Source organism: Halichondria panicea, chromosome 11 (assembly GCF_963675165.1).
Source record: "Halichondria panicea chromosome 11, odHalPani1.1, whole genome shotgun sequence".
Classification (NCBI taxonomy): domain Eukaryota; kingdom Metazoa; phylum Porifera; class Demospongiae; order Suberitida; family Halichondriidae; genus Halichondria; species Halichondria panicea.
The window spans coordinates 171243-182500 of NC_087387.1; the positions used below are offsets into that span (position 1 = coordinate 171243).

At 43.2% G+C, this 11258-nt stretch overlaps 2 protein-coding genes and 1 long non-coding RNA gene across 3 annotated transcripts in view; 1 reads left to right on the forward strand and 2 right to left on the reverse strand.

Annotated features, from left to right (window-relative positions):
- Window positions 1-211: 211 nt before the first annotated feature.
- Window positions 212-5501, reverse strand: LOC135344454 (G1/S-specific cyclin-D2-like). The gene is made up of 6 exons (XM_064541664.1): window positions 5242-5501; window positions 4763-5031; window positions 4056-4283; window positions 1151-1316; window positions 883-1016; window positions 212-775 (listed from the first exon to the last, which is right to left on the reverse strand). The coding sequence occupies exons 2-6, from the start codon at window positions 4979-4981 to the stop codon at window positions 593-595; spliced, it is 930 nt and encodes a 309-aa protein (XP_064397734.1). The 5' UTR covers window positions 4982-5031; window positions 5242-5501; the 3' UTR covers window positions 212-592.
- A 770-nt stretch (window positions 5502-6271) lies between these two features.
- Window positions 6272-9024, forward strand: LOC135344473 (uncharacterized). The gene is made up of 2 exons (XR_010397454.1): window positions 6272-6775; window positions 8861-9024. It is a non-coding gene; the product is annotated as an uncharacterized LOC135344473 (long non-coding RNA).
- A 514-nt stretch (window positions 9025-9538) lies between these two features.
- The window catches only part of LOC135344477 (uncharacterized), a 4416-nt gene continuing 2696 nt past the window's right edge, over window positions 9539-11258 (reverse strand). Inside the window, exons 10-11 of the mRNA XM_064541690.1 lie at window positions 10771-11114; window positions 9539-9917 (exon numbers count right to left, since the gene is read on the reverse strand). Coding sequence (XP_064397760.1) covers window positions 9653-9917; window positions 10771-11114 — 609 coding nt within the window. The 3' untranslated portion in view covers window positions 9539-9652. The remainder of the gene's footprint in view (window positions 9918-10770; window positions 11115-11258) is intronic.

An 11258-nucleotide genomic window follows, 5' to 3' on the forward strand; every position in this document is an offset into this window, starting at 1 on the left:
TTATTATTCTATCCAGGCTCTCAGCTCAGGTTAGCTTTCTTCTCCTGGCTCTAGACATCCTCTTCCTCTTTGTAACCTCCCCACCTCCAAGAAGGCCTTTGACCTGTCTCTCTAACGACACACTAGTGTGCATGGGGGTGTGGTCGATGTAAGCAAAGGTCAATGTACGCACGTCCCAGCCATGCAACTTTTATATATAAACGTGACAGGGTCAGTTCAAATAATTATGCGAAAACCTAATAATAATATAATAATGTACATAAATCATAAATCAACTGTACAACAGATAATGTCGTAAAACAATCAAACAATAAAATGAGTTAAAAAGAAGGGCACACAAGATGATGAGAGTCAGAGAGCGTTAAGTTCCTTCTTATAATTAGAATAGTTTATACATAATTATATGCCAAACAAAACATGTCGAATATGCCAAACGAAAAAAGTCCAAAATTGCCAAATGGTCTCCTAGTCTAGTGGTGAAGGGAAGGCATCCGCTGCCAACAATTGCCAAAAATTGTCTATACATTTACAAACGAAAAGAAGTTCAATATCGGATTATCGGAGATTATGAGCCTAGTGGAGGGGGTGTGGTTTAACAGGCTTCCTGGGGGGTCAATGCTGCTGGGGGGTCGTACACAAATCTCCCCTGGCCGAACTCGATATCGTTAATGGCCTCTATATCGCTGGGTGTGTATTGCTCCTGCTCCTCCTTGCTTTGCTCCACTCTCTTACAAAACACTTCGTTTACGTTCTTCTGATGTTGAAGCAATATCTCCTGCAGAATAAAGAACAGGGATCGGTGAATAATTACTGTAATAACAATTACAACAAACAAGCTCTCAATTTGATTGAGTTTTTACGTACACCACGATCTTGCCGTACCTGTTCTATTCCAGCCAGCTGTGTGATGCTGGTGACGCATTGTTCGTACACTTCCCTAGTGGCACAGTGGGAGATGGCGTCACAGAGACAGGCACATGCCACTAACGAGGGGGGCACATTCATGAAACTGCGATCTACACGAGGGGGGGGACGAGTAAAATTAATACAAGTTTAGGCCATGCGAACTGTATACAATATATGCATTACCAGTAGGATTGGTAAAGAGCGTTTAAAAGAGCGTTTGTAATTCTAACCAATTAGAACTTACAGAGTAGACAGACGTTAGCGATGGTGTGGGTGTGGCATACGATCTTATCGACATGGTCCTGTGGTAAGATGTCCGCCAGTCTCTCTGCTATCTCCTCAATAAAGTCCGCTGTTGTTATGGCATTCAGATCCCACTTTAGAGTTCGTGCAATCTTCTTTTCTGTTTCCTAGACAACGTGTGTGGAGGGAAGAGTGATTATAGTAAGTGCATCCTTACAATACCCAATGGTTTCAATTAATCATTGGGAACTGAAAAGTATACAAAAGACACCTGCACTGTGGCCGTGCACACATCAGCTAGGGGAAAAGTTGAGAGTGAAAGTTTTTTATGAAAATAATAAGAAGGTAATGAAAGGATACCACCTTCGAAAAGCCTCTCACTCGCTACTTGTAGGTATAACGCTTGGATATATTTATACAAATACTGCAAAATCAACATGGTAGCTGTACACGCAAATTAAGAGTGATTTCAGTTGTTAGAAAGGAGAAAGTTACATCCAGTATATACACATTAGTCATAAAAAAACAACACCTCTTTTAATAGTCATGCAAAGATAAGCACCTGTCTAACAGGTTATTATAGGTTATTCACTGGTTCCCCTATGAGAGATCCTTATCTCTAGTGGGGAGTGATATCACAGCTAGAGGGCATACCAGAGTCGCTGGGCCTGCATACAGCACAATACATAATGCTGCATGAATATCAACTTCTCTGTACTGGCAAAGAACTGAGGAGCACTGAATACTGTTGGCCATTGTGGGGCCTCAGACACAGGCAGCTAGCTAGAGGGGTGTGCCTGCCAACACAACCAGCTGCATGCTACAATTCATTGTTGGTAACTTATCAGAGATAATAGTTTCAAGTTTGACATTTCAGTGTATTGCAAATAGCGACACTTGGTCTGACACTATTCACTGTGCTTGTGTTGGTTTCACACGTACAGAACAGATGGCATACTCACACACTGTGGCTACAAAATGAATAACTGAGATTTCTGCAAAAACTAACAAAAGTCAATTTAGCAACTTTAATCCATATACTGATAGTAATTTCCACCGCTAGGCAGCCTATCTATCTAAGATCACTGGCACACACCACCAGTCAGACTGTGGCTATAGGGGGAGTCTGCACACACACCACCAAGGTACCCCCACACTTCCCACACTGTACTTAGCTGGCCACCATTAGCTATAGGGAAAGATACCTAGGCCATGCTACATGCAGAGAGCTAGGTGCATGGAGACCACGGTACCTCCTTCCACAGCATGCATATGGTTGACTGGGCATGCTATACAGATAGTATCTAGCATGGGGTGGACTAGCTCTCCCACCCTCCCCCCACACACTGATCAGCTGTTGGACCACCACAGACACTCTGTTATCAGCACTTCAGTTCTCATGGGCACATTCAAACTTTGTCTGTGGGTAGGTTTGAACGAATACACCCTCTCAGACACAGGGCAGGCCTACACATTCGTTATCAGCTACACCACAGCCAGTGTACACCCTCCCCCCAGCCAAACTGTAAACATGCTGTTCAATATGAGCTATAGCTATAAGCCACACAGGGAGGTATAAGGTCAATGGTAACAGCCAGGTTTCTGTACTCTAAGCCAGACCACTGACTTTTATCAACACCCAGCACAGGATAACCAACCTCAAAGGTCCCCTCCACACACACACACACTCTAGGCCTTCCCTGGTTGCTTAGCCAGCAGTGGCTGACCTCACAGGAGTGGGGCAGTGGCTGACCTCACAGGAGTGGAGATTGTCTAGAGGCATGCAATTACACGCCATAGCTACTCCAAGTCTCTTAACCCATTTAGCAGGAACAAAGTGCCAAACAAGACAAGTAACCTCAAAGTCTATTGTTAAAGAATACTTCAAATAGAAGCAAACCATGCAAGAGCCATTATGCCATGCTTAGGTTCCCCATTGGAGTGGAAACTCAAGAGGTCCACTGAATAAGCTTGTGGCTATATCCTCCTGTTGATCTACAGGCAACTCCCATTTAACTGAATATTCACCTTTCACAGAGCAGCTCTATGAATTAGTAGACACACAGTGATGTGGTTACTCTAGTCAGAGATGGCTATAGCCTGAACAGATTGCTACAGCCTAGTACGCTGGTGATGTGGTGTGTGTGTGTGGTGCTAGTACTCTAGGAGAAGAGTACGTATAGTACCCCAGACTAGGCCATGGTAGATTAGCTAGGCTCACAACTTGCATCCATACACCATCATATTTATAATTATTCTAAGCCATGGCCACTTGCTAGCAATACCTAGGAGTCATTTTTCAACCACTAAATAGTAAAAGTAAGAGATCTATTGGTTTTCACTTTTGCTAATGGCTTTACCCAGTATCTAAGTGTAAAGGCAAAGCTTTGTTACTGGCAAACACTTGTCCTAATAAACATTCCTGGTGGAAGAGGGCATGGGGGAGGGGGACCATGGTTACTATCAGGGGAATTAAATATTCCACCTCTTCACTAAAAAGATGTTTCTTTAGAAGGTGCTTATAAAGTATGCATAGAAATCATTGTCACTAATGATAATTAATGTACACACAAAGAAAATACACAAGCCAATTGTGTACCATTAAAATAATTAACCAGCTATAACTAATTAACCATGCCCCAGCAACCCAGCCTTGCCTGAGGGACTCTGGGCCCATTGCAATGTACCATACAACGCTCCAGGAAGGGTTAGCAATGCTTCTAACCTCTACGAGGAAATGAGGGAGATGAAAGAAGGGTAAAAATTTCCCACATTATGACCTGTTCTGAGCATACCATCTGAAAGAGCTCCTTCTAAGCTTTCAGAAAATCAAAAAATCGTTGAAATTGGCCACCAGAATAGAGAATTAAGCTTCCCCTTCAAACAGACAGTAATTTACAACTTACTCTGACTTCTTTCTCTGATATGTCGTAGAAGTGAGGTCGTAACGAGTCATAGCTGAGTGCTTCTTCTCTGGACCGCCTTAACTTGACGCTGATCATGGTGCAGGCCGATGCAACTGTACGGAATTCTCCTTCTGTTGACGGAGGGTAGTAACCAAGGTAACGGTCTATAAGGTTGGCTGCCAGGTGAAATACATCGCTTTTTCTCGGTTGAGGTTCAGGAAAAATTGTCTGTGGATAAAAACAGTTTTTGTTGCTTTTATAATGATCGTATTGATACATGTTGAAAGACAATGCTGGCAAGTGTACAAAACGCAGAATCAGAGCAGTAAGAAAAACAGAGCCAATATTCATTCTAAACATGCAAGCATGTGGTTGGTTGTCCCTTACATGCAGGGCAGATGTAATGGCTTGTACTGCACATACACACGCTAGTCAGCTGTGCAAGCAGTGATCCTCGACAATGGTATCTAGATAACTGAATCCACACAACCCTTTGCCTATCAGCATACCACTTCCACCCAATACCTTAAAACATGGCATACACACATATCACCCAAGGGGCAGCATTTTCAAAGTTACTGTTTTGGGAATTGCAAAACTGTACAGTTTCAGCCTCAAAACAATCAAATGTCATGATGCAACACTGTGTAGTATAATTTAATGTACTTGGTGCAACATGGTAAACAGACATGATGTTTAAGATGTACCTCATAGATAAGTTCCAGTACCCGAGCTCTTTCTTCTTCGTAGTTCCGCACTTGCTTAGTCGTCTGGTAATTGTTGGGCATGAATCTCTCCTCTTGGTTAAGGAACGTTGTTAATCTTCGTGAGTCACTGTTGAGTGTGAGGGCTGTCGTGGTGAGAGAGAGTGGCTCTTGTTGCTGCTGTTGCTGTTCTGTGCACACAAAGTCTGCAAGGTTGATCATTGTAGAGGAGAGGGGTCGAAGGGAAGTTGTCTGATGAAGAGATGGAGGTACTGCACGGGTGAGGAGAAAAATGTAACAAGATGGTTAGCGCAGTATCGTTAACAAAGGGCTAAAACAGACATGAATTATGCATGCACTGACTTGCTAAAAGAAGGAGCAAACATGAGATGAAGAGTGAGTGACCTTTCTCTAATGAGATATAGAATCTACCGCATGCATGCATGCAGGACTAGCCATGCGACACTCTACACCATTCTCACCTTTGTTAGATGCTGTGGAGGTAGTCTGAGAGCAGTGAGGGATCTTGAAGGTTGGGAGAGAGAGGTGGATGGACGACAAACGTTGAGAAGGTGAAGGCAAGAGATGTGATGGATGAAGAGAAAAAAAAAGATTCTTGTTGTGAAAAGACAGTCTCGAACTTGTGATCACAGGATTGTGAGCAACTGGCCTAGCACTGTCGGTACAAGAGAGAAAAGGAGGTTCTTAGCCAAAAAACAACGCTTGTGTCTGCGAGATGAACCGCTCGGGCCTTTTTAATGGAAGGCACCACTCCCCCATTCTTCAAAACCACAACCAGCTGATTACCCTTTGATGTCAGCTGTTTCTACAACACACGGCGGGGCTGTATTTCCCTACATAAAGGTAAATAACACAAATGACCACAGCATTCATTAGACACACACACCAAACCCTTCACTACCTTGTGTACATGTGCATGCATAGTTGACCTCTCTACGCGGTTGTTGCTCTTCATTAATCTGTGTATATACTTAGTCCCGTTGAAAATCGATCTATGCTTAGCTGATTAGATCGGCCTCATTGGATTGTGGTACATCCGCAATCTGTTTGTCCATGTCTGGCTATTTATAACTCTCATAGCCTCAGGGTACACTGACTTTGGGGCATGCTCTAATTTGTTGCGTATAGCTGCATGCTGCATGTGTGTAGGAATGCATGTTCTGTACACCAGAGCTGCTCTGATTATTGAATTACCTAAATAACCTGTATAGGTGCAGTATTCCGACTCACACTAATTGTGGTTGGCTGAAGCTGCGTGTGTGCAATGTGATCAGCTGTTTAATGAGCGTTTGAGTGGCTTCTAAATGCTGGGGAGGATATTATATTTGACCAAGGTGTGTTACCAATGTTATCGTGTTTCTCTAGTGTCCTCTATATCTCAGCTGGTTTAGTACTTTCATGTTCTGTTCATATAAAGGATATGGCCACTGTGTAGTGTACACACGCTCCATTGTCTTCCTGGACAACCTGAATAAACTGTATATAGGGAAAAGTGAAGCTAACGCTTTCATGATTGCATTCAGTCGATCTACTCACTTGTAGACTAAACATGACTGTCATGCGTGGACCATCAAATAATAAGCTAGCTAACTACTCCCTTAAAAGTCTAAAAATTTAGAATCCCTATACTGTACGAGTAGTTAAAGTTGTGTGTACCCATGCAAGTAGCACTTCCCGTTTAGTGATTCCCAGGTGCTCTTTGATGATGCATGCGTATCTTATGTGTGTACAAGCTTCTCAGGATTTAATGATGACCTCACTCCGATCAGCGTGAATATTACTGGAGCTATTAGTCCCGTCAGTTAAACTGTGTATTCATACCTGGCCTGTATTGCAAACGGGGTGTGTCAGAGCCTCGTGAATTAGGGCTAGCATTGTTTGGTTATAGACAAGTATATTACACCCTTGACTAGCGGAGGGCATGAGGTCGGCATAACTTGTCCTCGTTAAGAAACCCAACATGTACAGCTTTACAGGAACTGAAGAACACTTGTCGTACGTGGGATTTTCACTGATTGTGTGAATCGCAGGAAGTGAGTGTTTGTTCCTGCAAGGTTGTCATGTGTACATGGAACCTGTTGAGTGAATATGAATGGAGTTATCATTTGTGTTTGTCCCACAAATAATACTTTCTGTGTGTGTGTGTGTGTGTGTGTGTGTATGTGTGTGTGTGTGTGTGTGTGTGTGTGTGTGTGTGTGTGTGTGTGTGTGTGTGTGTGTGTGTGTGTGTGTGTGTGTGCGTGCGTGCGTGCGTGTGTGCGTGCGTGTGTGTGTGTGTGCGTGCGTGCGTGTGTGTGTGCGTGCGTGTGTGTGTGTGTGTGTGTGTGTGTGTGTGTGTGTGTGTGTGTGTGTGTGTGTGTGTGTTGTGTATTATACCAATGTTATTGATGAGTTAGATAAATCAACTGGTTTGGTTTTATTTTTTATTTCAACATTACTACATTCTCATATAATAAACACTTTTCTTGAATCACACATGATAATGACCTAGATGTTAATGACCTAGCGTGGTTCATATAATGCCCCGAGGCCAGATGTATAGTATCCACATCACACACACACAGATGCCCATTAAATGCTTTTACTACAGTCTGTATGAAGCTGGTCTCCATGCAGATGTGCCTGCACTCACTAGCTAGCTGGGTAACACAAGATGACAGGGTAGGATGCCAATGTAAACAAGCAGCTATTGGGTTACCCCACAAGCAGCTGATTGTGTGGTTGCTATGGACCACAGCATTCAGTAATTGCTTTCTGTGAATACCCTAGAGTATAAACAATTAGCTTCTAAAATTAATGTATTTCACAGTCACTTTCTCAAATCTGTATACTTCTAGTGTGCATGATCTTGTTTCCTTGCTCCACTTCCGTATATACTGCTTGTAATTATTTTCCATAAATGGAAACTGTTGTTTTGCATGATGCTGCGTACATCGCTAGGCAACCATCTGATAAGACCTCCAACTCCCTCTGCCCTGAGGGCGCGTCATGTTTCGGGTGATCTAGAAAGTTGTCACAATGAGAGTAGTCGGTAACCACGAGAATGAGCAACAACAACTTATCGCTCCTTTAGCTGCCCGGATTATTCCCCAAGGGTGCGTGGGAGCGACCGTGGATCTGAAGTTTGATAAAGAGTATTATTACGTGCAATTAATTTGCTAGCAAGTGTATTCACTATGCTGCAAGAATTGCCACTTGGACTATGTAGTTATAACTTCCTTAGATTATCATTTTCCACTCATTTCAAGTGGTCGAGTGAATTGTCTTTGTTCCTACTATTCCTGTTAGCTACTTGACCCTGTACATGCATTAGCAGAACATGAACAGCAGCTAGCCTGATGGTAGGGGGCAGCTAGCCCGATGGTATGGCAGCTAGCCCGATGGTATGGCAGCTAGCCTGATGGTACGGCCTTGGCAACACATGCAGGTAATTATACATCTATTCACCCAAACCACTACACACACACACAGAGCATGGGTCTCCACTTTAATTAGTGTGGTGTGGGCAGTGTTGTTTTGTTTGGTAATAGACTTAGCTTCACCATGATAAGCATTTATTAGGTTACCCACCACTTATGCTGCACTCTGAGTACTTGCAGTATGCCTGTGTGCATGTACTAGTTCTGGTCTGGGGTACTTGACAGGATGCATTGAGTCTAATCTCATACCATCATCAATAGGCCACTCTGACCAACCAGTCTGTTTGGCTGCGTATTCCCAAACGATCACCTCTGACCTCGCCAACCAAGTGCTTCCTTCCCTTCCCTAGCTGCACAATCAGCTGGTGGTCAACTCTTGTAATGAGATCTGGAGCACTTTATTGATTTGTCTCACCACCAGTTATGCAAACCTTGGCCCTTGTTAAATGGAATTGTCTGGTGCTGTACGATACATGTGTTTAATAAGGTGTGCATGTTCTATGCTTGTTTGTGTCTGATAAGTTATCTGCTGTTCATGGGTACACCATCTATCTGCTTGTCATCTTGCCTAGCTTCAAATATTATCTGTGTACTGTTCATGTAGTTCGATCATCTGATCATGTACTTATCCAGCTGATTATACACCACATGTTCCTTGTAGGGCCTCTCTCCAGCCATCACAGTACAGAAGGTGATTCACGTAAAGAGCACAACAGAGGATTGCTGGCCTAGAAACTTAACTACTAGAGACTAATGATATAACCTTACTGATTGATGGATGCATTATTATTTTTGAAGTTTGTCTTGTTAAATAATTTTATTGCAGTAGCAGGGAATTGGATTAACGAAAAAATACATTAATTAATTAATGTGTTGAGTGTATGTTCCTGGAGACTATAACACCACTGCACTGTGTGTGAGGTGTATTTTACATGGCTGCTTCTAACCAGGGCACTTCACAACCGTCAGTGGCTTGTAATTAATAGCTAGAGGCTGTAATTGTGTGCAGGTGCAGCTAGTCAGTGGGAAACAGTATACACCATAAAGTGAATAGCTAGCAGGATGCACGATGAGGTCTCTAAAAGCTAACGCATGTCATTAGCAGTTCTTATGCCAAGTGCCTGAAACCAGAGCTAATAGTTGGGTTTTCAATTATGTGTGTGTGTACATGTACACCAATGTGTGTATGGTGTGTACATGTACACCAATGTGTGTATGGTGTGTACATGTACACCAATGTGTGTATGGTGTGTACATGTACACCAATGTGTGTATGCGTGGAATTAGGTAGAGGTGCTCCCAGTACGTACAGCATGCACCATTTCAAGTCTCATCTGAGCAGAGGACACTATTTTATGTTCACACAAAATACTAGAATTGAAGAGCTAGGACAGAAAAGTGAGAAACACACACACACACACACACACACACACACACATACAGAAATATACAGCTACAGTGCTTTGACTGTTTTTGCTTTAACGGATCTCCCTCGAGTCTTCTTTTCTTTCTTTGTTTTCGGAGTAGGGACGTAATTGAAATAGCTAAACATGAGAGTACTAGGATTAGAAAATAGTTTTGAGTGTCTTTGTGAGGAGAGTTCAGAGTTCAAACGTTTCTGATTGTCCGAGGATGGTTTGATTGAAGATTGACGGAGAATTTCAGCAGCTTTGAGTTTTGCGGCTTCTTTCAATTCAGCTTGTTCAGCCAGTTGACGCCTGTGTGTGTGTGTGTGTGTGTGGGGAGTGTGGGTGTGTGTGTATGTGTGATGTGTGTGGAGTGTGTGTACAACGCTGTCCACGCTAGACACTTCCACTATTCCATTAAGGCATATTTAGTGATTAGTATTAGTTACGCTGCATTGACTACAGTTCAACAACAGGATGCTGACATGCAACACAAACCAACCACAGAAGAATGACTCACAGTGGTTAGCAAAACAACAACCCCAAAATTCAATTTTCCACTTATGGATGGTCAATCACAAGTGTGGGAGAGAGAAGTGTTTTAACTATCTCAGCCTCAGATCTTCCCAGTTTATTGGCCACATTAAAACCTTAGTAACTTGCCAAACCACCATAAGACCACTTGTGCCCTACCAAGTCCTAAATTAGATGATCTAACAAAGTTGCCTCTGCAGTTGGAGCCTTGCTTGATATTGTATGGCTGCTCACAATCATTATGTTCAGTGTAGTAAACAAATGGAGCCACTAGTTGTACTTGTGGCAACGTTTCACCAAAATGAGGTTAAATCTATTACTGTAGTAGACATTGCTAAGTGGATGGACACAGTGGTTTATGAAAACCCTGGCCTAGGGTGTGCTAAACCAACAAGGTTATATGAGACCTCTCAAAAGTTAATGGCTTATGGTAAAATAACACTGCTCAGACAGGGGAAGTACTGGCTCAACCTTAGTACTGTAGTGCGGTGATCCAGATACACTTGTTGTGGCTGGCTGAGTGTGATACACCTAATGCCTACATAGTTGTGGCCTGACTAATCAGTCTCGTCAACAAAATAATTTTTAGTTCTATGGCAAGTCTGTACTCAGCAAAATATATCTGACGTACCTCTTCTGCTCTTCCTCCAGCCTTTGCTGCCTCTCTTCTTCCTCCAACCTTTGTTGCGTCCTCTCTGCGGCCTCACGCGCTCGTCTTAATGCCTCGTCAGCATCTGCTAGCTCCGCCTCTAGCCCCACCTCCTCTTCACGACCCTGCAACAGCCAGCGTTGCTGACTCAGCCGTGAGCGATCCAACTCAGCTCTCAGTCGAGCTTGGTTTGAGAGAGGGGGAATGGCAGCGGTGTGTTCAGGGGATTCCCCTAATGTGTCAGAGTTCACAGAGGTCATGCTGACAGTGTCACACTTTTCATCAGTCACAGTCACAATAATTTTGTTGGCCCCGGCAAGTTCCTCCTGTGTGTGTAGGAGGGGGGTAGGACGTTATCGTTAGCTTGCCTTTGAGTGGCTTTACACTAATTAACTGCATGCTATGAGTTGTCTTATAATGCTATTCTCCTTGTTAGCACATCCCACGCCCAGGCCAAACAAGAGTAGCTA